The sequence below is a fragment of the Somniosus microcephalus genome, chromosome 14 (assembly GCF_052327205.1).
Source record: "Somniosus microcephalus isolate GS21.2 chromosome 14, FLI_Smic_1.0, whole genome shotgun sequence".
NCBI lineage: Eukaryota > Metazoa > Chordata > Chondrichthyes > Squaliformes > Somniosidae > Somniosus > Somniosus microcephalus.
The window spans coordinates 7,346,742-7,373,103 of record NC_141000.1 but is presented as its reverse complement, the minus strand read 5'-3'; the positions used below and the strand labels follow the sequence as shown (position 1 = coordinate 7,373,103).

The window sequence follows — 26,362 nt, the reverse complement described above, 5'->3', positions numbered from 1 at the left end:
GGTGGTAGAGGCAGGAACCCTCACAACATTCAAGAAGCATTTGGATGAGCACTTGAAATGCCATAGCATACAAGGCTACGGACCAAATGCTGGAAAATTGGATTAGACAGGGCTTGATGGCCGGTGTGGACGCGATGGGCCAAAGGGCCTCTTTCTGTGCTGTATAACTCTATGACTCTATGAAAGGGTTTTGACCCAAAACGTTGACTCTATTTTCTCTCCACGGATGTTGTTATGTTCATTAATAACTAGGCATTCTTATTATGAACAGCTAGCTTCTAGCTAGTCATTTATTCAGTACACGTTCTCTAGGTACAGCATCTGTAGATATTCAGCATGTGTACTTCTGTGTGCAGGCATCCATCTTGACTAAAATAACAACAGAAAATGCTGGAAAAACTCAGCAAGTCAGGCAACATCCGTGGAGAGAAATTTGAGTTGATGTTTCGGGTTTGACCCTTCTTCAAAAGTCAAACCCGAAACATCAACTCAAATTTCTCTCCACGGATGTTGCCTGACTTGCTGAGTTTTTCCAGCATTTTCTGTTGTTATTTCGGATTTCCAACATCTGCAGTATTTTGCTATCCATCTTGACTACTGCCTTCTGGGTAGCCTAGTGCATCATGGGTAGTGTAGTCTTAAACACATACAACTACATATACAGCTCTATACAGCTCTACGACTCCATCTAGTGTACCACTCTAGAATGACATGCTATTGATCATTACAGATGTTGCCTGGCCTGCTGAGTTTTTCCAGCATTTTCTGTTGTTATTTCGGATTTCCAGCATCTGCAGCATTTTGCTATCGTCTGTGTCTGTGATTCTGGCCAATGACGACATTTGACCCTGACGCTGACGCTGCCCCGAGCCATGACAGCCCTAAATGCGCAGGCGCCGTGCTGGGGGGGGGGGGAGGCGGGGGAGAGAGGGATCTCGCTCCGCTCATGCGCGGTGCTCGCGGGGCGGGAGTAAAATATCGCTCCGCGCATGCGCCGTGCTCGCGGAGAGAAATTGCTCCGCGCATGCGCTATGCTCGCGGAGAGATCGCGCTCCGCGCACGCGCAGTGCTCGCGAAGAGAGATCTCGCTCCGCGCACGCGCGTCGTTTGGCGCTGGTTTCCGACCCTGACGTCGACTCGCGCGTGCGTATATCTGCTCTGCTCGAGCAAGGAGTCGGTCTGTTGTCGAGTTTTGGAGCTTCGACTTGTTGGCGCGATTATGAAAGCGATTTGCGTGCTGAAGGGGAGCGGCGAAGTGACTGGGACCGTCCAGTTTGAGCAAGCTGTGAGTCAGGGGAACGAAAGACGAATGAATGGCTGCGTGTTGCCGGCGCGCCGCTCGGTACTCGGCCCGGCGGTTTTAACAGAGGCGCGTGTTTCTGATGGAAGCCCCCCCCCCCTGATTGTGACCGCGCTCCTGTCGAAGGGGCTTCATTCTCCGGCTCACTCCCCGTCTCAAGTGTCCCCGCCACCGGCAGCGGTGGGGTCGGGAGGGGGCCGTAGTGCTCGAACGGTAACCGGCTGGGCTGGGAGAGACAAGCCGTCTACCGCCGCTAGAGCTGGATTGCTGAAGGGCGAAGCTGCAGAATCGTGGCCGGGTTTAGATTTTTAAAAATTATTTTCCTAGACGTGGCTGTGCCTTTTTTATTTTTAAAAAAAAATCAAATTTCGAATCTTTTTAAAGTCGCGATTTAGAAGGTTTTTTTCTTGCTCCGCCCCTACCAGCTAGTTTATTTTTTGCTTTGTCATGGTTGTACAGTTAGATATGACGCAGTTAAGCAATTTCTGCAAACTGTCCAGGAGGTAATTGTCTGGCTTTCTTTGCACAAGGTGTAGAAAGACGATAGTGCAGGAGCTGTGGAAAAGATTAAGCGGATTTCCAACATCTGCAGTATTTTGCTATCGCATTAAGCGTGAGCAACTTGATTTTATCCCACTAAGCTGCAGAATGTGTGATTAATCTCGTTTTAAAGGGTGGTATCCGTCATTTGTAAAAAAAACAATGCGAAATGCCCATGGACTTCGTTCGTATGCATACATGCCAATTTCAAAAACCAACAAAAGCTAGCGTAAAATAATGGGACTTAAGGTGGATAAATCCCCCGGACCTGATGGCCTACATCCTAGGGTCTTGAGAGAAGTGGTGGTAGGGATTGTGGATGCATTGGTGATCATTTTCCAGAACTCCCTGGACTCAGGAAAGGTTCTGGCAGATTGGAAAACTGCTAATGTAACACCCTTATTTAAAAAGGGAAGTAGACATAAAGCTGGAAACTATAGACCAATTAGCCTAACATCTGTGGTTGGCAAAATGTTGGAGTCCATTATTAAGGATACAGTAACAGAGCATTTGGATAAACATATAATTTAATAGGACAGAGTCAGCATGGTTTTACAAAGGGGAAGTCATGTTTGACAAATTTGCTCGAATTCTTTGAGGATGTAACATGCAGGGTGGATAAAGGGGAACCGGTGGATAAAGGGGAACCAGTGGATGTAGTGTATTTGGACTGCCAAAAGGCATTTGACAAGGTTCCACACAAGATTACTGATCAAGATAAAAAATCACGGCATTGGGGGTAATATACTGGCATAGGTGGAAGATTGTTTCCTGTTAGATAGCCAAAGAGTTGGGATAAATGGTTTGTTCTCTGGCTGGCAATCAGTAACTAGTGGTGTTCCGCAGGGGTCCGTGCTGGGACCCCAACTCTTTACAATCTCTATATTAACGATTTGGAGGAAGGGACCGAGTGCAACATATCCAAGTTTGCTGACGATACAAAGATGGGAGGGAAAGCAGTGAGTGAGGAGGACATAAAAAAACCTGCAAAAGGACATAGACAGGCTAAGTGAGTGGGCAGAGATTTGGCAGATGCAATATAATGTTGGAAAGAGAGGTTATGCACTTTGGCAGGAAAAAATCAAAGAGCAAGTTATTATCTAAATGGAGAGAAACTGCAAAGTGCTACAGTACAAAGGGATCTGGGGGTCTTGGTGCATGAAACACAAAAAGTTAGTATGCAGGTGCAGCAGGTGATCAGGAAGGCCAATGGAATCTTTGGCTTTTATTGCGAGGGGGATGGAGTATAAAAACAGGGAAGTCTTGCTGCAGTTATACAGGGTATTGGTGAGGCCACACCTGGAATACTGTGTGCAGTTTTGGTTTCCATATTTAAGAAAAGATATACTTGCTCTCGAGGCGGTTCAGAGAAAGTTCACTCGGTTGATTCCAGAGATGAGGGGGTTGACGTATGAGGAAAGGTTGAGTAGGTTGGGACTCTACTCATTGGAGTTCAGAAGAATGAGAGGCGATCTTATCGAAACATATAAGATTGTGAGGGGGCTTGATCGGGTGGATGCGGTGAGGATGTTTCCACTGATGGGCGAGACTAGAACTAGGGGGCATAATCTTAGAATAAGGGGCTGCCCTTTCAAAACTGAGATGAGGAGAAATGTCTTCACTGAGGGTAGTAAATCTATGGAATTTGCTATCCCAGAGAGCTGTGGAAGCTGCTACATTAAATAAATTTAAAATGGAGATAGACATTTTCCTAGCAGATAAGGGAATTAGGGGTTACGGGGAGAGGGCAGGGAAGTGGACGTGAGTCTAGATTCAGATCAGCCATGATCCTATTGAATGGCGGAGCAGGCCCGAGGGGCCGTATGGCCTACTCCTGCTCCTATTTCTTATGTTCTAAGGCCCTATATAATTACAAGTAAGACTTCTTTACTCTTGTACTCTAATCCTTTTGTAATAAAGGCTAATGTACCATTTGCTTTCCTAATTGCTTGCTGTACCTCCAAGTTAACTTTAAGTGATTTGTGTACAAGGACACTCTGGTCCCTCTGAATACCAACATTTCCCAGTCTCTCTCTCTCTCTCTCTCTCCATTTAAATATTCTGCTTTTCTATTTTTCCTACCAAAAGTGGATAACTTCACACTTCTCCACATTATATTCCATCTGCCATGTTCTTGCCCACTCACTTAACCTGTCTAATCCCTTTGCATCCTCCTCACAACTTACCTTCCCACCAAGCTTTGTATTGTCTGCAAACTTGGATGTATTACACTCTGTCCCCTCATCTGATCTAGGTTGTAAATAGCTGAAGCCCAAGCACTGATCCTTGCAGTATCCCACTAGTTACAGCCTGCCAAGCTGAGAATGACCCATTTATTCCTACTTTCTGTTTTCTGTCTGTTAACCAATCCTCAATCTATGCTAATAAATTACCTCCAATCCTATGAGCCCTAATTGAGTAATAACTACTTGTGTGGCACCTTATCGAATGCTTTCTGAAAATACACTACATCCACTGATTCCCCTTATCTACCCTGCTAGTTACAAACTCAAAAAACTCTTAATAATAGATTTTGTCTTGCACAATTTCCCTTTCCTAAATCACCGAGTGCTGTCTTTTGGATGAGATGTGGGGGGCATCCACTCCCTGTTCTGATGCTTGTTTTGGTGCCTTTTCTGGCTTTTTGGAGTGTACTTTGTGTAAAAATCTCTCAATTTAATGTTTTTTACATTAGCTAAAGCTTCCCAATTTAATCAGACTGATTTTTTTTTACATTTTGAAATGTTGCCAATTCTGTAAGTGCTCTTTTTTTGAATGCACAAATGGTATGTAGTTTGGCAAATGCATTTGAAATACAAACTGTGTAAAGTAGGGAAATAAACTCAAGTCAAAAATATCAAGTGGCATAGGTAGGACTCGTGCATGGTTTAGCCATTCGGTAGTCTTGCGATCAGTATTGTGGAGACTGAAAAGTCCTCCTGGTAGACCAGTGTGAAATGAGCAGCCATTCAGTGTCTTCAATTGCACCACAGCTACACAGAGCTGTACTTGACTCCCCAGGTTTGCAGCACACCTTGCCACCCCACATCTAAAATGGTTGCGTTTGCACCAAAGATAGCATGTAGCTTGAAGCCAGGCATGCTCAAATAAAGCCAGTAAATACTTTCACACCAGGGAACAACCTCCTTATCTCATTTATGAAATGCCTACTACAACCAGTCTTGAGAAAATATGCCTTGACATAAGGTGCAAGCTGGGCATGCCTGAGAGTTTTAGCAGTTTATTTGTTTTTTAAAAATGTGTATACCTGCAACTTTCAGAAACTGAGGTTTTTTTTAAAAATGTACTACCAATAGTAGGAGAAGGTAATGGGGTTTTTCTAATGACCTTCAGTCCTGCTCTGCAAGCAAATGGTTTCCAACAGCTGTCACTTCCATCTTCCAAATGATCTCCTGTAATTGGTTAACACTGACCACCTCCAATCCCAATGGGGGAAAAAGATGAATTGTTTTGTCAGTTGGCATGTATGAATATGAACCAGAGTTTCAAAAAAGGCACTCTAGTAGTCATTTTGATAAGTGTTCTATTCTCAACAGTAACATTGCAACCTTTTCACTTTCCAGTCTTGGCTTTTTTCCTACATATTAACTTAGTAACTACAGATTTCTTAAGTTCATTTCCAGAAGTACCTCTGAAGTATTGCCCTGCTTTTTCTTCCCCTCCCCTTTTATTAAAGTGTAGTTGACAATTCATGGCTCACTGACGTGACTATAAATATATAACCTTTAAAATTGACAGGTCAGGAAGGAGCGGAACTGGAGACTCTGTCCTTGTAAACAGCAGTTAGTGGTAAGGCCACAAGCTGGCAGTGAAACTACTTCTATAGATACGAAAGCTTTAGGGTTAGAAATGTGAAGCAAATCTGCCAAAAAACTATGAAGGTAAAGCATAATCAACAGTGTCGGCAGAGCTGTTAGCATTAGTGAAATGTTTGGATGTCAGATTCATAATCCAAGAGTTAGATCAGCAACCTATTTAAAATCGGGAGCTGTTTATGTTTGAGATTGAACCAAAATGATTTACGACCTGACGGGTCTGTATCAATACTACAAGAGTAATGATGCTCCACAACTGACCATGGAACAGTCGAGCACCATCTTGATGTTCTGTCATTTGAGATCCTTCTATTCTACTTCATTGCACTTGGTGAGGAAGCCCACCTAATTAGACTAAAACTAACTTTTTTTTATACTCCATTTAAAATACAATAATATCTTGATTTTAGTTTTTTTTGTATCCTGTAGATTAGCTAGCTTAAACAAAATGGCTTATGTCTGGGTGTACATGTATCCTATAATACTACTACATAGCAAGTTCTGTATTAATACAGAGACCTGTACAGCTTAATTTTTGAAATGTGAATTTTATGTACTTGTGCAATAGACAGTATTCAGCTCCATTTCCTTTGCCTAGGAAGATCAACTTTCATTTAATTGTTTCTGCCCTTTCAATGATTTTTGGACTGAAAACATGCCTGGTCTGAGCTTTTGCATTATTGCAGTAGTTCTTGTAATGAATACTATTGAACTTCTGAAACTTCAGAAATCTACATAATCGATGTACCGCACAGAGCATGAGTTCACTCCATTCTGCTGCTTAAAATTCAAATCTTAAAAAAAAAGTGTGCACAGCTTAATGAGTTTGTGACCCAAGATGAAAGTCTTATCCAATTGGTCTTCTGTTTTTCAACACCTCGAAGTAGTCATCACCAGCTTCTGTTCTTGGGGTAGCTGCATTGTTTTTGCAGATGGGGGTGAGCACAAGATTAACATTGCAGTCTGAGAGTTTCAGATTAAAGATGGGGATCACTGTCCAGAATATCTCTCTAGTGCTTGAATTATACTTGTATCCGTGTTCAAGGAGACTAGCTTCCTTGTCTTTGAATACAAATATTGATTCCATTTTAGGCTAGAACAAGGGGTTTCTCATTGGCCTGAATTCTGGTAGTGTTGAGAAGCTGGAATTTCAATAATGATCCCAGTTTGTTTGTTTCACATGAGAGAAAATAGAATCAAAAAACAATGTGTTGATTGTGGTCAAAGGAATATCTGTTTTAAAATTGATTCTTATGTCTTACTCAGACACTATTTTGAACTTTGGGATTGACCACTGTGCACTGACAGTTTCTGGTGTGTATGGACTTTTGAACTAATAAATGGATGGATATTTTCTTCAGGAAAAATACCTACATCAAAGTGTGTCTTTGGACATTTAACATACTTAACTGAACAAATGATCTCTTTTTTGCTCTGTCTGAAACTATTAAATCCTGAATTCTTGGAGGGAGTGCAGTGCAGATTTACCAGAATATGCCTGGACTCCAAGGGTTAAATTATGAGAGATTATGCAATCTAGGGTTGTTCCCTGGAATTTAGAAGTTTAAGGGGTGATTTGATTGAAGTCAAGATAATTAAGGGTAACTGATAGGGTAGATAAAGAGAAACAATTTTTGCTGGTTGGGGAGTCTAGGGCTAGGGGGGGTGTATTTAAAAAAAAAAAAAAATTAGAGCCAGGCCTTTCAGGAGTGAAGTTAGGAAACCCTTCCACACAGGGTAGAAGTTTGGAACTCTTCTGCAAACGGCAATTGATGCTAGATCAATTGTTAATTTTAAATCTGGGAGTTTTTTTTTGTTAACTAAAGGTATTGAGGGATATGGGGAAACAGCAGGTACATGGAGTTGGGTTGCACATCAACCATGATCTCATTGAATGGTGGAACAGGCTCGAGGGCTAAATGGCCTACTCCTGTTCCTATGACTGCAAAATGTGCAGTATTTCACCTATTTAGGTATTGTGTAAGGCAATGGAGACCACATGTCTGATGTCAAAGCTTGCATCAGAAAAACTAATGGAGCTTTCCAAACACCTCATCCAATCTGGAAATCAAATGTTATTGGAGAAAGAGAATTTAAGAGCAATGCTCTGCCTGTGCTCCTACTTGGATCAAATGTGGTGGTCCAACAGCTTCCAGTGCAGATGCCTGTGATAGCTCTTTTTAACATCAGCTGGTTTAACAAAGTGGCAAATGGAAGTGTACTTCAGAGAGCACTGATGCCAGCAATGTTTAACTGGTCACCATTGAGAATACTTGACACCAAGATCCCTAAGCAAACATGGAAATAGAAGCTACAACGGAAAATAGCTAGAGGTCGACCAAGAGGAATGCTACCCAAAATAACAGATGCAGTTGATGTGTACTTGCAACAAAACTGGCTGGAAACAAAAGCCAAAGATAATTGGATGGTGTCTGCCATTTTTATTTTGTTGGCCCCTGGCATGTACCATGAGAACCAAATACAGAAAAAGTACAGCTTCCAGATCTTAGATTTTTACCCCGACTGGCTAATGCAGAAAACCTTGTGTTCTGTAGGCATAAACCAAGTAGAAGAAACTTGTGTCGGAGATAAAGCAACATTAGTAAAGCATTGATTGTTAGCTAATGTTTGGTCAAACAATTTGCATTGGTGTCGTTGATATTTGGAGGTGGTAATCTATTTTATGGAGGGTAAGAAGTTTCTAAATTATTTGTGTAATGTCGGTCAGAATTGAGTTTTGATTCCTTCCAAAAATGGTGTTGGAGATGGGGATTATGTCATGAAAACATTCTTGGTAAGTGTGTGATCTATTGTAAACTTACCACAATTTGTATTGTTTCTGCACAGCATCCATGTGACTGAAATCTGATGTTGCAAAACCAAATGTAAAAATTGCAGTGGCCTGAATGAAGACCCACAACAACTTGTCCAAAGGGTCAGAGAAATAAGGTGGTTTAAAAGCTAGAGAAACTGGAGGAAAAAGGATATTTGGATTCCTTTTGCATTTATATATTTTTTAAAACCTACATCTGATCAGGGTGCTTCTGTTGAACACAGACTGTGCCTCCTGGCTAGGAGTACCATGTTCCTTGCTCTGCCACAAAACCACCCAAGTTGCTTTTATTGTAGTCTGCTGATTGCAGATGCACATGCATCATGTAAATCGGCACCTGTGAATGTGCTGTTTTATGGCTGCTGGTTCAATTTAAGATGAAGAGCTTGTCCTGTGCATTTGTACTCTACATCTCCATATTAACAATGAAACCTACATCTCCATATTAACAATGAAACCTAGCCATACAAGAGGGACCAGTTCTGAAGGTGTGATCTATCAAACCCCCCCCCCCATTCTGTTTTGAAGATATATTGCGGTCTCCACAAAAATACAGCAGTTAGATGAAACGCCTGCTGCTTTGCGCTGCAATAGTTCTAGGAATCTTGATTGTGTCTGTTAATTTGTTCAATTATACTGTCTTGTTTTTGGGGATGCGGTCACTCTTTGTACCATGTGTCTTGTCAAAATATTCAGCGCATTAATGTGTTTGAGGAAATATGCTGCCACTGTTCAGGTACCTTCTGTCTAATTGGCTACTAAATGTAGATAAAGCCTCCTAAACATGGAACACTGAAGCAGCCATTGCAAGTTTAAAATGTGATACTATGTTAATGTAACAGTAGGTGAAGATTGACTTTGTGACCACATTGGCTATCTATCTAAATTAATCAAGTTCTATTTGAAGGCTGCTTGGATGACTTGAGTTCTGAGTTCCATTACTGCAGGTTATTACTAAATTGTTGTAATGTCAGCACTTTGGAAGAAATGTGCTTAAACCTCTGGAATTTCTCTTCTCCAGGAAGATGGACCGGTGACTGTAAAAGGAAGCATCACTGGATTGACTCCTGGAAGGCATGGGTTCCATGTACATGCTTTTGGAGATAATACAAATGGTATGGACTGAATACTTGCTGCTCTGACAACATTAATGTGAAGTATGACACTTTTTAAAAATATTCTAATATGGCTATGCGTCAACTAGAATGGAAGTGAGTTTTCCATGCTAGTGTAGATGTGCTTAAATTTGAAGTGTGTTTTTGCACTACAGTAGGCCTAGAACTTTTGGAACAGTAGCTTTAAATCTCTTAACAAAAACAGAAAATGCTGGGAACAGTCGGCAGGTCAGGCAGTATCTGTGGCGAGAACAGAAATATTGATGTTTCAGATGTGGAGCTTTCATCAGAACTGGAGGATCTTGCAAAAGAACAGGATCAGAGGTGGGCCAAGTAACGGTAAGGGAGGGTGGCGACTTCCATTTTGAGTAAGGACCAGAACGAAGGGAAGAGGCAGGGGTAACAAACCAAGTTCTTGAGTAGAAAACAGGAGATGGTTAAATGGCAGAAGTGATAATAGGCATAATAAGCAAAATTAGACATTTGAGACATGTGAATAACCAAAAATGTGGGAGATAAGCTGGGTAGAAATGGAAGCATGAAAAATTGGCAGAATACAGGCCACCCTGCCAGCATGGTGGTCAACAGCAGATCCCCATCCCTGAGAAGCAGTCCACAATGCAGGTTTGGAAGTTTGGTGCAACTGTCTATAAACACCAGGACTAGTTTGATGACCATGATATAAAAAAGGTACTTGATGAGAAACATTGACTGCATGCATCATGGATAAATGACAAGTCATCAACCAAGAAGAAGCAAGCTTATTAACATTCATAAACAAGTCAAAACTGGACTAAGAATTGTGTATCTGAGGAAGGATGTTCTTGCCATGAAGGGAGTGCAGCGAAGATTCACCAGACTGATACCTGGGATGGCAGGAATGATGTATGAGGAGAGACTGGGTCGATTGGGCTTCTACTTGCTGAAGTTTAGAAGAATGAGAGGGGATCTCATTGAAACTTCTGAAATTCTAACAGGACTAGACAGACTAGATGCAGGAAGGATGTTCCCGATGGTCGGGGAGACTGTGACCCCTGGTTCTGGACTAAGGATAAGAAGTAAGCCATTTAGGACTGAGATGAGGAATTTCTTCACCCAGAGAGTGGTGAACCTGTGGAATTCTCTACCACAGAAGGCAGTTGAGGCCAATTCATTAAATATATTCAAGAAGGAGTTAGATATATTTCTTAAGGCTAAAGGGAGATGGGGAGAAAGCAGGGACAGGGTACTGAATTTGGATGATGAGCCATGATCTCATTGAATGGTGGAGCAGGCTCGATGTGTAACACCTCGTGAAGCAAAAGGCAGATGAATTGCATTCCTATGATGACCAGCAGGAGATGAACTTTTACAATACTCTTGAGACAGCATGGAGCCCACACTCTAACCACTCCACCTTTATGAACACCAATCAAACCACTCTTCTCAGGATGAAAATCGGATCCTGAAGAGGGGCTGACCATTTGCAAAACCTTCTAAATAAGAAATTAGTTATCCATGATGTCATCGACCAGCTCCCTCAATATGCCATTGATATTCTTGCAAAACAAACTACTGTCTTGAGACTGAAAAGGCCTTGATTGGGAAGGCACCTGGTCTGATGCTGCCCCAGGTGAGAGAACCATGCTGGTGGGGATTACTTGGACCACCGATGTCAAACATATGCCGATCCAGCCTGCAGAACAGCTTCCAGCGTTTTGCTTATAGTTGCAGAGTTTGAAGCAGCCCAGGAGAATTGCACATTTTCAGTGTTGACTGCAGTAGTGTCTGTCTGGTTTTTCTCCTTTTTCCCCCCCCTCTCCTTGCCAGCAGAGTCTGCCATGCTCAAGTGGTCAGACTGGCTTGTGGTGAGACACATGAAGTGAGGCAAGATTGGGACCGTAGGGGAGATGAACAGAGCGCGGGCGGGGCGCGAGACTGGGCGTCTGGGATTAGAGCTTGCGGGTGGAGGGCCCCTAAGAGGACTAGAATGGGGTGGGTGTGGGACCCAGCATTTCCTGCGGAGCCGGGACAGTAGCAGCAACGCGGTGAGTGGGAGTAATACTGAGAGGAGTGGCCAGTCATTGGGTGTGAAGCCTGAAAACTACTCTGGGTATAATGGTGAAAGATTGTTGCTGCTGGGCAAATGGGGATCAAGGTAGAAGAAACAGAATTCTCCTTGTACCCAAGGAGCTGCACGCCCCAATTTTTTACATAAGTTCCAATACATGAAGTGAGATGCAGGAGGGCTGAGTACTGGCTGAAGGGTGGTCCACAGTAGTGCTGTGTAGCTGCGAGGAGTGCTCCTGCATGCTCCACCTGCTGCTCCATAGGAGGGAAGTATTTGTGTGTGTGTGTGTGTATATATTTATAAAAAAAAAAAAAAAAAAAAAAATCCTTACCATTTTGTCAATGGTCTCTTTAAGGAACTCTGTTTAGGCTGCTGTAGAACTGGAAAAACTAGTTGGAGCTTGCACGGCTCATGCTCCACCTAGTTTTTCACACGTTTTAGAGCGTCCTGAAACAGGTGCAGGATGCTTTGCATATTTAAGTTAATCCAATGCTGATTTCCGGCAGTCGTCATGTACGCCTAAATAGTGGGGACCAGTATGTTTTTGTACAAATGGGGATTTAATATGCTGCCTCGCACACAAAAATTGGTGTAAATTGCCTGTTTTGCGCACACAACTCATTTAATTTCCACCCTAATGTGTCCAAAGTTCTGAAAAATGTGGTCCACACCAAATGCCAGATCAGGCCTGCCATATGAATTGAATTTGATACCCTTGGCTTGGACACATGCCTCTGAACTATTTCAATGCATGTGGTGCTCAGGAAAGATCTCCCCCAGGAGCTCAAAAATGCTTCAGTTGCCCATCTCTAAGGGCAATGGTTCTATCGGTGATGGTCACTGAGGAATCTTTTACTGGTCACTGCTGGAAAGATCCTTGCAAGAGTGTGCTCAATTGCTTTATTGAACACATTGCTGACAAATATCATACCAGACAGTTAATATGGGTTCAGAAAGGGAAGAGGCACAAGAAAATAGAGACCAAAATGCAGATCTCTGTTTTTGTTGACCTGACAAAGGCATTCAACACTGTCCATATAGGAGATCTCTGGAAAATCCTGTAAGTTTGAGTAGCCAGACAAATTCATTGAAATGGTCAAACAATTTCATGATGACTAGAGTAATGGAAAATTGAAACAATTTCATCTCTTTTTCCTGTTGCAAATGGATAGTTGAGCAAGAATTTGTCCTTGCACCATCACTCTTTAGCATTTTGTTTGCTGCTATGCTTCTTGTGGCTTTCAATAACTTCAATCTGAGTCCAGATCCGATTCAAGACAGAAGGACAGCTCTTCACCCTTGAGATAAGATATATTTTTTAAAAAAAACAAAGTTGCTGGAAGAACTCATTTGCTGATTGTGCTCTTGTGGCTCACTTCAGGATATGATGTGCAAACAATCCTGAATCACTTTGCAGCAGCTTGCCTGGAATTTGGCATGACTATCTCTGCCTTTAAAGATGGTGGTACTCTTCAAGCCAGCCCCAGGCAAGGATTGCACTATCGGTGATCACAGATTTCAGGTGATGGACAATTTCACCTACCTGGGCTAGCGCCCTGTCTAGAGCAGTCCATATCTATACAGAAGCTCCTGCAGAATTGCCAAAGCCAGTTTAGCTTTTGGAAAACCGACTCTGCTGGGACAAGAGGCAGATCAAGGTATACTAGGCTGTTGCTTGGAAGATCCTGCTTTATGCCTGTGAAACCTGGACAACATATGCATGCCACATTTACGTTGAAAAAATCACTTTCCCCTAAGCTGCCTGAGACAACTAATTAAGGTGGATGATGAGACAAGATCCCTTGCACTGAAATTTTTTTTTCTTATTAAGAACACACCAAGTGTAAATGCACTGATCATGAAGACATGGCTATGCTATGTGGTGCGAATGTCTGAACAAACCCAAGATCTTTGTGGAACTGGCAACTAGGAAAGTGATCTCTTGTGGACATCCAAAAACATATTCTGAAACCATACACAATTTCCATATCCATAAGTGTGGACAATTTGCTCAACGTAAAGCATAGCAAAGACCATCTATTATGAGGCCTGTCTCATTGCTGATGCTGAATGTAAATGCCACTTGAGAACCTCCTTGGAAAAAAGATTCCTAACCTGGTATTTCCAGGGTCTACTGTTCACTGCTCATTCCTAGCAAAAATCAGTCTCGTCGGTCATCAAAAAACTTTGCAGAAAATGAAGTTATTTTGTCTGCTGTCTGCCATGTCAAAGGCCGAGGCCAAATTAATATAGCTGGAGACAATTTCAGCTCCTCCAAGGCTGGATGTCAGACCAGCAGTCTTGCAACTGTGATGGTGGAGTTGGAAGAGGTAGGGCTGGGTGTCATTGATGCATGTGTGGCTACTGACTCCACGTCTGCAGATATTGCCATGTAGCGAAGGGTGGGAGGGCCCCGAGACTAGAATCTTGGTGACTCTGGAGATAATTGGGTGGGAGCAGGCAGTGAAGCCACTGCTGGAAGTGCTCTGGCTACAATTGGATTGCTGAGGATCCAAGCAAGTGCAGTCCCACGGAGCTGGACAGCGGAGGAGAGATTTGAGGGTGGTGTGGTCGACTGCTAAACGGCAGAGGCAGAGAGTGATCATACACCACTGCTGCAGAAGCCACGAATGTGTGAAATTCAATCCCTGAAACACCAGTACAAATTCCAGAATGCAATTTGAGGAAAAAAATGAAACTTGATTTAATCAATTTCTGGCCCTGATGGTAACCACACCAATTCATAAACACCATTATAAATAAACTGTAAATTCTCTAGTTTAAATGCTACAATCGAGTACTACTAACGCTCACGGGGACAAGGGTTGATGTGGCAGACTGAGATTAGATTTGAGTAGCAAATATTTGATTTTCTTTTAATAGTCTGACTCAAACCTATTGATGAGGCTGGCCCCTTCACGTAAATGCATATTTTGAGAAAAGTAAGTGTTGTGTGTACTTCCAACATATTGTCCTTCTTCCTCTTTTCTCTCTTGCTCCCCACGACAGGCGAGAGAGTGGGTTAAGACTTAAATATGGGGAACTCGTCCCCCAATACACCTCACGCGCGCACGCTGTCTTTTTAACCTACTTAAATCCAGCTCCCACAGTGCAATTGGGAGCCCGGTTTTAACATTCCCAGGTGTCTAGAAGCATGGCAGTGACAGGGAGGCGGGAGAGCTGCTGGCTCCGCAAGGTAACTGCCTTTTCCAGCACTCCTTGTGGGCAGGAGTGCTCCACTGTCCCTCGGATGCCTTTAGCCTCCCCATTCTGATCGTGGCCGCTCGCTCGCTCTCTCTCTCACACACTGGATACCTGGCTGTGGCCTCCTGCTAGTTGACCCTACCAGCCAGGCTGTCAATTTGGCTGGCTGCTGGGCAGGAAACAGAAGAAGTAAATAATGAGCTCCTGCCGTTCTGGTTAGCAGGACCTACGTGTCCCCCATCTTGCTAGGTTTTTCAGCCCCCCCCCCCCCCCCCCCTCCTCCTCCCTCCCCTGTAAATATCTGGGCCATTGTCTCTCCATTTGATTAAGACTAGATGTAAATTGCTTTGGAGGGTGCAGAGGAGATTCACCAGGATGTTACCTGGGCTGGAGTGCTTCAGCTATGACGAAAGACTGGACAGGCTGGGGTTGTTTTCCTTGGAGTAGAGAAGACTGAGGGGGGACCTGATTGAGGTGTACAAAATTGAGGGGCATAGATAGGGTGAATAGAAAGGAACTTTTTCCCTTGGTAGAGTGGTCAATAACCAGGGGGCATAGTTTCAAGGTAAGGGGCAGGAGGTTTGGAGGGGATTTGAGGAAGAACTTTTTCACCCAGAGGGTGGTTGGAATCTGGAACTCACTGCCTGAAAGGGTGGTAGTGGCAGGAACCCTCAAACATTCAAGAAGCATTTGGATGAGCACTTGAAAGGCCATAGCATACAAGGCTACGGACCAAATGCTGGAAAATGGGATTATATTAGACAGGGCTTGATGGCGGACGCGATGGGCCTGTTTCTGTGCTGTATAACTCTATGACTCTAAATATAAGATTTATTTTAATTTCAAAGACTGCTGATCTCCACCTCTTGCTTTCACACCACAACTTTTCATGGAATATGTTGGATCAATTAAATGTGACATTGCTTGTCTAAGTGTAGATAACCTGGCTTCTGGTTTATGGATGCATTTATCTGGTGTATTTGTATACAAAACAGGCTGCATCAGTGCAGGACCTCACTACAACCCTTTTGAAAAAAGTCATGGTGGACCAGACGACCAAGAAAGGTGAGCTTTTATATAGACTGGTTTTACATGTTAAATACCCCTTTGGGTATTCGATGGATACATCTTTATAATGTTTTGTATACCTTTTTTAATGTGATAACAATTAAGAGCTATAATACAAATTATTTTTAAATTAATCATTGTTTTCCTGCCATGTCTCTCAACTCTTCAGGTTCATTTAATTTGAAGTGACTAGTTTTAACAAATTAATTTGGCATCATATTTAAAAATTACCATGTGACTCCTTGTGGTGTACTCTGAATTGCATGAACCATAAAAATCCCTGGTTTTAATTGAAGTGGGCCAGTCTTGCTACATTCGTCAATTGCCTGCCCAACTTCGGGATCTGGATTAGTCAAAACTTCCCAATTTAATATCGACCAAAATCACCCTTTTTTGGCTTATGCCAGCACCTAATGTACCTGTGACCTTGACCCCCAGCTCCCACCTCTAAGTGAATTGAGAAGTGCAAGACCTTGGTATACTGTTCAGTGCCTGGCTCGAGTACTTTCTCTCATCTGCTTCACCTCTCTCATCACCATTGAAATCCATGCCATCAACATTTCAAGACTCAATTTTCCATCTCTGCTAGCTGGAAACCCTATCAGTACCCTCTAAGTTGCCCCTTGTATATTACAGTTCACAGCTTTACACAAGTTCCTGCACTCCATTACCCCTGTCCTTTTTCACTGTCTACCTTTTTAGTGATCTCTAGCCTTGTATCCCTACGTGCACCTTCTGCTCTGCCAATGCTTAGCTTCTCCTTATCCTTTTACACCTTTTTGATGGCATAGTTCAGCAACTGCTTCCTCTGGAATGTTGTGACATCTACCTACCCTCTCCTCCCCTCCCTTTTTATGCCTGACTGTTTGGTCCCTCGCTAACATTTTCTTTCTTCCCTTTCCATTCCCTGCTGTTCAGAATGCAAAGTCTTCCTGCACATACAAATTCAAGCACACACAAACTTTACAATAGCAATCTTTATGCTGAATTTGAAATATGTCCTTCGAGTGCTTTTTGTTTACAGTTGCTTTAAGCCACTGCTTCAGTTAATCCTCATCGTAGCAAGAATCGGCCCAGAATTCCTTAGGATTTTGTCCCTGCAGTAGTGCTACTTTTTTTTTTACTAGCTTTAGATCTGGTCAGTTTAGTATAGTTGCAACTCTCTCTCTAATCTTTAGTGGTCCTCCACACACTGACGGCTGGGCTTGTGCACTGTTACTTGCGCAGCTGACATGGGCTCCTGCCATGTTTTCTAGAAGACTGTTCAAGATACAGGAAACTTTTTATTTTTTTTATTTTTTTATTTTTTATTTAATCCGGGACTGACGTGGTGCCGGTTCATCATCAATTCTGGATAACCAAAAGCTATAGTAAAAGATACGGAGCTGAGAGCTCCGTATAAATCAACAAACCCTGTTGCTTACAGGTTCAGAACAATGGCCACAAGTTCCAAGCGTCGCTAGCTTAGCAACAGCTGCAGCCACACCCTTGCACAGCAACAGATCGAGGAAGGCAAGTAATAAAACTTACCTGAACCTACTCCTGAATTTTTCTGGTTATTTAGGTGCCGGTAAATCGAAGTTTCCTGTAGTAGGTGTGTTCTGTTTGGGGGAGGGGGTGGGGGGGAGGTGTGGAAGTTAGATCAGAGCATGTTCCAATAAAAACCTGATTTGCGTATTCCTTCCTCTATCGCTGACTTGGTGCAATTTCAAACCTATCATACGCTGCTGAAATTCACCCATGAAATAGCTTTTCTGTTTCTGCAATTTTATCATTGTGACCCCCCCCATTTTAATTTAAAATAAATGCATAAAAATGTACATTGATTAGACTACGCCTAATATTCTCGAGTTTAGAAGAATGAGGTGATCTCATTACAAAATTCTTACAGGGCTTGACAGGGTAGATGCAGGGAGGATGTTTCTCCTGGCTGGAGTCTAGAACCAGGGGTCACAGTCTCAGAATAAGGGGTTGGCCATTTAGGAGTGATGAGGAGAAATTTCTTCAATCAGAGGTTGATGAGTCTTTGGAATTCTCTACCCCAGAGGGCTGTGGAAACTCAGTCGCTTAGTCCAGGAATCCCGCCCCAACCGCAGTTTTGCCATACGCAGATTTCAAGTATACGGTTTCTTCTCTGCGACAACTTTTGCCAACCGCGGCAGTGAATTTTGCGTATACGCTGTTTTTAATTTAGGATTAAGGTAAATAACATTATTTTATTGCTTTTATATTTTGTTATTTGAACATTTATACTGTTTGCCAACCGCAGTTTTACTAACCACGGGGGTTTTCAGGGACGTAGCCCCCTGCAGTTGGGGAGAGCTTACTGTTCAAGACAGAGATCTATAGATTTTTGGATATTAAGGGATATGGGGATTGGGCAGGAAAGTGAAGTTGAGGTAGAAGATCAACCATGATCTGATTGAATGGCAGAGCAGGCTCAAGGGGCCTAATGGCCTACTCCTCCTATTATTTATGTTCTTAATTAGCATCTGTATATTGCTTTCAAGTGATCTAACCACCTCCATTTGAGCCTGTGAGTACAAGGGTTTGTTGTCTAGTACAGCTAATTGCCTCTGGTCAGTATATTGGTCACATCTGGTTTTTGTATATGCAGGCTTGGGGATTTTTCTAAAGGTATTGTCTTGGAGGAGCTGCTCATGAAAAGAACTTCAGCGTCTGCTCAACATGCCCCACAGAGTTGCTTTCACGTTGATAAGAGGACTAGCACCTGGAATTTCCACAGGGGTTCTGTCCCATTGTCTGTCTGCTTTATCTTCAGAAGTTGGAAGGACTCCTGTGGCAATTCAACCAGCAGATATTTAGCTATGCACACTGACCGACCAAGATTCCTTTAGTTCTATTGTAAGTTGATGCACTACATGCAGGATATGCTCTTAGGAGGAACATTCAAACAGTTAAAGGACAAATCCTACAAGCTCTAAACATCTAATCTTCAGGAGAAGGATGAAAACTCAGAAGATGATTATACTTCATGTGGAAATGCCATATGTTGCCAAGCTAGCTGAGAATAAAGAGAAATTGAATCTTTAAATAACATAATGGCCCAGAAATTCGGGTCGGGCATTTCCCGCGGGTGCAAGCCTCTGACCTGCACTTGCCTACCGCGCCGGCCGTTGAGCTGTGGGCCCCCGTAGGATTCCGATCCTGGGCCTCCTCCAACTGCCGGCGCGCAGTGCTTGTGTATCCCAGGGGCGCAGTTAGTTCGCTGCGTCCCCTGGGATCACGTGGGCCATGGAGAGCCAATGGTAGCAGGGAATGCTTTATTCATAAGTTTGACGGGAACCTATAAATACTATAAGCCCCAAAAATCACTAAATCTTCAAAAAAAAAATTTAATCACATTTTTAAAAATAAACTAAATTACATGAAATAACTTTTAAACAATTTAAATTTGAGAATTTTATTTTCTAACAGGGCTAAAAATAAACTTAACCTTTAAAGTATTTAAAAATAATAAACCTGTGGAAACAATGTTTTAATTTTAATTAATTCACCACGTACCTTGTAAAAAGCAGGCCTTGTGACTGCTTTTTACATGTCTAACTTCTGGAGACTTACCCTCCTGGGAAAACCTGCAAAAAACAAACAAAAAATAAAAAAAGTACGTTTGCGCACGCATTCCACCTCTTAACCCCTTCTTCTTTCAGGGGAATGGAAGTGCCGGTTTCCCGTGCATGCCCAAAACCGGCACTTCCATTGGGCTTACGGGTGAGTACCCCATGCGTACTCACTCATGGAGACCCGAATTTCTGGGCCTATGTATCCTGCTAAGACAAGTTTGCTCTGCAGGCTTGGGTTAACTATTGTCTATTTTAAATAGCTCTTAAAAGTATTTGAACAGATATGGAGAAATTATTTCCTCCAGGGGGGTATAATCTTAATGATAGTTAGGCCATAGTTAGGGGGTGGTCATATGCGAAGTTGAGTAGATTGGGACTCTACTCATTGGAGTTCAGAAGAATGAGCGGCAATCTTATTGAAACATATAAGATTGTGAAGGGGCTTGATCGGGTGGATGCGGTGAGGATGTTCCCAATGATGGGTGAAACTAGAACTAGGGGGCATAATCTTAGAATAAGGGGCTGCTCTTTCAAAATTGAGATGAGGAGAAACTTCTTCACTCAGAGGGTGGTAGGTTTGTGGAATTTGCTGCCCCAGAAAGCTGTGGCAGCTACATCATTAAATAAATTTAAAACAGAAATAGATAGTTTCCTAGAAGTAAAGGGAATTAAGGGTTACGGGGAGCGGGCAGGAAATTGGACATGAGTCTAGGTTCGGAATGGTCATGGCCCTGTGGGTAGTGGAGTGGGCCCAGGGGCCGTGTAGCCTGGTTCTGCTCCTACTGTGTTCTAATTCTGTTAGATTTCAGGAGATGGTTTTATTCCTGTTCCTGGCTGGGGTAGAGATCGCCTTTACAGAAGGTAAGTACTGTAGAAAATATAGGGACAGGGTGATCTCCTGGAAGAATTTCGATCGCCTAGATGGGTCGGAGAGGAATTTCCCAGATTTTTTTTCTCCCAAATTGGCCATTGGGTCTTTATCTGGTTTTTCGCCTCTCCCGGGAGATCACATGGGTTTGGGTGGGATGGAGAGATAGAAGATTTGAGGTTAGGATCAGATCAGCCATGATATTGAATGGTGGAGCAGGCTCGAGGGGCCGATTGGCCTACTCCTGCTCCTATTTCTTATGTTCTTTCGGGGTGAATTCGGGAATCTGGAATTTTTCCTTTTCCACACCTCCCTTCCTTTCTTCCCCCCCCAAAAAATAATGGCTCAGGATGCTAGGGCAATTCAAGACAGATTTGTTAGGTAAGGGATATAGAGTGGAGGTGCAGATAGCCATGATCTAATTGAAAGATAACATAGGCTTGAGGGGTTAAATAGAAACGAGAGTAGACCATCTTCTTACATTCCTAATGAGGGACAAATGTTCACCAGGAGAACTCCCATGCTCTTCAAATTGTGCAATAAAATATTTTTATGTTCATCTGAGTACAGACAGTATCTCTAACACCTGACAATAACCAACTTCCTTAGTGCTGCAGTGAAGTTTCATCTGCAATTATTTGCTCAAGTATCTGGAGTGAGGTTTGAACCCTCAAACTTCACACGGAGGTGAGCACACTATAACTTGAGGAAATAGTCAGAGGTCTTGTCAGTGATCGAAGATCTCAATGGATGTGTTGGCAAGGTTTATGTAAAAGGTAAGGCTGAGGACTGGAACAGAAGTCTGTTTGTTTAAATGCAGTCGCTGAGGATAAGTTACTTGGTGCAGGGGCTAAATGAGGGCAGCAGGAATGAGATTTTGGTAGATTTCTGGGAGGGCAGAGCGAGTGTTCTGAAACCTCTTCAAGGAGCATCAGTAAAATGATACAACCCCACTGTCCTGTTCCCTATGTTTCTTTAAGACTAAATAGGGCTCTTTTCCCCCAAACCTGAGTGTGATCTCAACAGTGATTAATGGTTAAAACTATTAATACAGTGGCTTCTGTTTAATGGCCCTGGCGCTGCAAACATTATACACGCAGGGTAATCAAGGTAACTTGCTTCATTTTGGCTAACTTTTATTCACTTGCGTATTCCTCAACTTCGCAGTGATTTTGTTTAAGATGGTAGTGACAGTTGGTTTTTATGAAAAGGTAGTTTCTTTTTTGAAAACAATAATTTGGGCCAATTTTCTGGGCAGAAATCTTTTGACCCAGTTCTAAAAGTTAAAATAATTGTTTGCAGATGATTTGAAGCAGTATGTCCAAGATAAACCTCCATGCTTGTAGTAGTCTTGACAGTGGATGGAGTACATTATTGCCTGCAATCCACAAGTACTGTTACCTTTTTTTGATTTTTGGCATCTACAACTTTATTCTTGCCTGCACATTATTTGTATAAGGGTTCTCAGCCAGCTGTGATCAGCTATCTCAAACTGAAATGTTGGTGCTTAATGTAATGCACGTGAAGATACCAGATGGCTCTTGGTTTGAAGCAGCTCCCTGTTGGAGAAGGCCAGAAAATCTACCCTTGTTAGATTTCCTGTGCTTTAAATATACAAGTGGCACATCACTTGGGCATTTGCCTATCCTTAAGAGGCAGAACATCTGGGGCTTACTTCCTTTCTGATTACACCACTGAAGTACCATGGGACATTTTTCTGCATTAAAGGCACTATAAATGCAGGTTTCTGTCGCTGTCAAGTTTGAGTTGAATCCACAAGCTTACATTCTCTAATTTCATGGTTTGTGTGTCTGTGTTGCCATATGTCCACTCCAACTTTTTAGTCTGCACTAAATAATATTAAATCCCGAGTCCTTTTTTATTGAAGAAAGTTTCTATGGCCTGTTGCTTCAGTATTGACTTTATTAGAATCTATTTTTTAATTTTAATATAATCAACTTTGTAGGGCATACTTTGTATTTACAATTAATGTTAAGAATTTAATACAAAACCAGGTCAGTTAACTTCTTATCTTGCAGTAATGTGAGGATGACACTCCTGTGAAGTGCCTTGGGACATTTTTACTACGTTAAAGATACTAGAAGTACAAGTTGCTTCTAATGTGAACCATCCCAGGTTTTTTGGGGGCTTTTTTAATTATTATAAAGTTTTGCTATGCAGTTAACCTTGTATAGATTAAATTTTTGTCTGACTTGGCTTAGTTATAACTGATTTCATTGTAGACATGTTGGTGATCTTGGCAACGTGGAGGCTAATGAAAATGGCACTGCCAACTTTGAAATAAAGGATAAAATGCTCCAGCTATTGGGGGAAAGGTCCATTATTGGACGTACACTTGTGGTAAGTATTCAAATCTTGTGGCCTAGTAGTTATGATGACTGGGTGTGATTCAACGAAGATGCGATGAAGTGCAAACCATTGACTTTGAGGCATTCACCTGTAAAACTGAGTTCTGGTAATTGGTTGAGATGGACAATTGGCTGTTCTGAGCTGTTTTTCTTTTTAAATTGTTAGTCTCTAGGCCACTTGATGATCCAACCTGTTTATCCACTAACCTATGATCTGTGGTCTAGCATGTAATTCTTATGTGGGGGAGGAAAGACTGGGAAACTGCTTAACCAAAGGGCTAAGTCTTGTTTGCATGAAACTCAACATAAATCATCGAATGAAGAAAGACAAACAAACTCCAACCTTGGCCCGGTATTACTTTTCTATTGAGTACTTGTGCAAATGAATGTCTAACTTTATTAAGACTTTGATTCCTTCTCTCTGACTTGCATCCTTTCTCTCCATGTGCATGCACACACTGGCCTCATGTTAAGCAATGTATAATATGTCCATTGTGTGTGCTGTAATGCTATGCATTTCCCTGATTTCTGCATTGTAATCACTGGGATGCCCTTCTGAGCAATTGGGAATCCATGCATACCAGCAGAAACCATTGGTAGGTTCACTGCAGTAGTTTAATTGATTCTCACATTGATTTACAAACCAGAATTTTGGATGCTGCTTAGCCAGCAGCTTCTAACATTTGTCCCAAATTTCACTATTTAACTTCATTCCTACACCATTTTTGAAGTGAGCTAGTGGAGGCCATGTGGTGTACAGGTTATCCTCCCAAAAATCAGCTGAGGAGATTTGTGTTCACATGCCAAGGACCTAAAGGGAAGCCTCTCTGAATAAGAAATAAATTAATTCTGCACTGCCCCAACAATATTGTAACATACTTCACTCTGCTGAGACACTTAAGATTGTCTATATTGGAGAAAAAACATATTTAATGTTTCTTGAACAAATTCATACTGATTTTTTTTTATGGTTAAATGAGATACTTAACACTAGGTAAAAATGCCCCAAAGTAATGTGGCTTGAGATCCACCATCTGGTTTCTTGCATTTTTGAGAGTTTCATTTGGACCTGGAGTGAAAAGATGTAACTCTCTCTGCACTATTATTTCTCTTGTAAGGTTACAGAGCTTTCAAATAGCCTTGCCATCGAAGCTATAAATACTGATTTTTATTTTTTTTATTTTGTGAAGATTCATGAGAAGGAAGATGACTTGGGCAAAGGTGGCGATGAGGAGAGCACTCGAACAGGAAATGCTGGAGGACGTTTGGCCTGTGGTGTGATTGGAATTGCTAAATGAAATGAATATATTTGTGGGATAGAGAACTAACATTGTAATTTTTTTCTGTCGGTCAGCATACCTAACCTGTTGATGACTAATGGTCCAAAATAGTCTAATGTACAGCAACTTTGTTAAGTGCACATTAAGTTACCTTGAGTCTGCGGCACAGAAATAGGCCATTTGGTCCAACCGTGCTGGCAAAGTTGTGCTTTAAATTCCTTAAAGCTGTATTGTTTAATCCTAAATACAGAAATTGTAAGTGAAATTCTGTTGGATCTTGATTGTTGGCCTAGAGCACTTAAATGTTCTCTAGCTATTGGAATTTGTTTAGCTATTAGAACTTGAGTTAACCCATTAGCTGGAAGCACTGAGCAATGTATTGTCTGTCGAATCTAATAAAAATGGTGTCCTTTCCTTTCAGTATCTTAATGTCTTATGAAAAATAGACTTGATAGCTATCTGGACTTTTACATAAGGGGTGATCTATTGTGTACACACATTCTGGACAGTAGGATGGTTCTTCATTATACTGTAGCACGGTTCATAAACCACATGAGCTTAAGAAAAAGGAATGGGGGAGGTGGGGAGAAACGGGTGTTTGAATGTGATGCTGGCTTTTGTGTTGAGATTGGCCATGTTTAGCTATCAGGGAAACTTCAAAATTAATGAAATGGCTGCTCTATATTGTGTCCATTTTGAATCTTGAGTACTAATATTAAGAGGCAGTAGGTTACTTAGTGGAGGTGGTGATATGAAGTCTGTCTTTCAAGCATAATCTGGTCATATGCTTCATCTACCATCTGAAAATGAATTCTTGACAAGAATAAGCCAAATACCTTGACCCTAAAGGAGCAGCCACTGTCTTTCATTGTATCCCAATTGGCATGCAAATTAGTTGGTGCTATTGACCAGCTCCAGTCAAAACCTGCACCCTAGTATTAATCTGGCTTCAGTACCAGCCATTCCCAGGAGTAAAGCAAGTGGGTCTGATGTTTTTTCTCCTCCACTTGAAGCAGATTTTGTTAATCTGGATCCTCTCTGTAGCAAGCAAATGTTATTTAGTCATGGGCAGAGGGAGTAAATAGGAGCAAGAGTGATTTGTCCTCTTGCCATATAGTGGCCCAATGTGAGGGGAATGTCATGTAGCATCAGAATCTAAAGTTCACTGGCAGAATAGAAGTTGTGAAATTGAGTCTGATGAACCTATCCCAAGTTTGTTGATGGTAGAAATTGTACTCTGGGGCCTCAATCTAGCCGCATGGTAGAGGTTACTGAGAAATCAATGCTTCAACCTCCAGAAAGCTGCAAGAGTAGCTGAAGCCACAAAGGCTCCAGTGAAGCAGATTTGTGGTGTTCATGATGCTGTTGTTTCAGTAGACAAAAGGTGCCATGAATAAATTACCTAGTCAATCAACAGAAGTTTGACTTGATCAGAGTTAACATTTTCTTTTCCAAAAACACTTTGTCCAGAATAGTAAATTAATACATATACACAATTTAAGCAATTGAGCATATATTTAAAATAACAAATGCTGGAAGCACTCAGCAGGCCAGGCAGCATCTGGGGACAGAGGAAAAAGTTAACGTTTCAGGTCTGTGACCCTTCATCAGAACTGGAAATGGTTAGAGATGTAACAGATATTAAGCAAGTGCAGAGACTGGGGGGGGGGGGGTGGTGCAGGGAAGGAGGAATTGAAGGAATAGTCTGTTAGGGTAGGAGGCAGGAGTGGTTAATTGGTGCAAATGGGGATAGCAGAATCGTAAACAGCCACCTGAAAAATAGGGGCAGGGATTATAGTCTGAAATTGTTGAATCTAGAAGGCTGTAAAGTGCCTAAGCGAAAGATGAGGTGCTGTTCCTCGAGCTTACATTGAGCTTCTTTGGAACAGTGTAAGAGGCCGAGGTCAGAATGGGAGTGGAGTGGAGAATTCAAGTGACAGGTGACCGAAAGCTCGGGGTCACCCTTACGGACTGAACGGAGGTGTTCCGCAAAGCGGTCGCCCAATCTGCGTTTGGTCTCCCCATGTAGAGGCCGCAGCGAATACAGTATACTAGATTGCAAGTAGTACAAGTAAATCGCTGTTTCACCTGGAAGGGGTGTTTGGGGCCCTGGACAGTGGGAAGGGAGGAGGTGAAAGGGCAGGTGTTGCATCTCCTGCACGGGAAGGGGAAGGGCTGTTGGGGGTGATTGAGGAGTGGACCAGGGTGTCTGGACGGGAGCGGTCCCTTCGGAATGCTGAAAGGGGAGGTGAAGGGGAACATGTGTTTGGTGGTGGGAATCACGTTGGAAATGGTGGAGGATGATCCGTTGAATG

At 42.3% G+C, this 26,362-nt stretch overlaps 1 protein-coding gene across 2 annotated transcripts; it reads left to right on the top strand.

Annotated features, from left to right (window-relative positions):
- The first annotated feature begins 1,112 nt into the window (after positions 1 to 1,112).
- Positions 1,113 to 24,461, top strand: LOC147107305 (superoxide dismutase [Cu-Zn]). 2 transcript variants are annotated; one of them, XM_086006195.1, is made up of 6 exons: positions 1,113 to 1,285; positions 5,600 to 5,650; positions 9,531 to 9,624; positions 15,874 to 15,943; positions 22,642 to 22,759; positions 23,958 to 24,461. In XM_086006195.1, exons 1-6 carry the CDS (start codon positions 1,220 to 1,222, stop codon positions 24,063 to 24,065), a joined length of 507 nt encoding a protein of 168 aa, XP_085862321.1. In that variant the 5' UTR covers positions 1,113 to 1,219; the 3' UTR covers positions 24,066 to 24,461. The 2 variants fall into 2 exon arrangements, with proteins under 2 accessions (XP_085862321.1, XP_085862322.1); XM_086006196.1 differs by lacking the exon at positions 5,600 to 5,650 and having other exon boundaries at positions 1,117 to 1,285.
- Positions 24,462 to 26,362: the final 1,901 nt, after the last annotated feature.

Bases quoted from the DNA above. Each gene is read 5' to 3' on its own strand.
- LOC147107305 (XM_086006195.1), top strand. From the start codon at position 1,220: ATGAAAGCGATTTGCGTGCTGAAGGGGAGCGGCGAAGTGACTGGGACC. The intron at 1,286-5,599 runs GTGAGTCAGGGG...TAAAATTGACAG, and splicing joins CCGTCCAGTTTGAGCAAGCT to GTCAGGAAGGAGCGGAACTG. The intron at 15,944-22,641 runs GTGAGCTTTTAT...ATTTCATTGTAG, and splicing joins GGACCAGACGACCAAGAAAG to ACATGTTGGTGATCTTGGCA.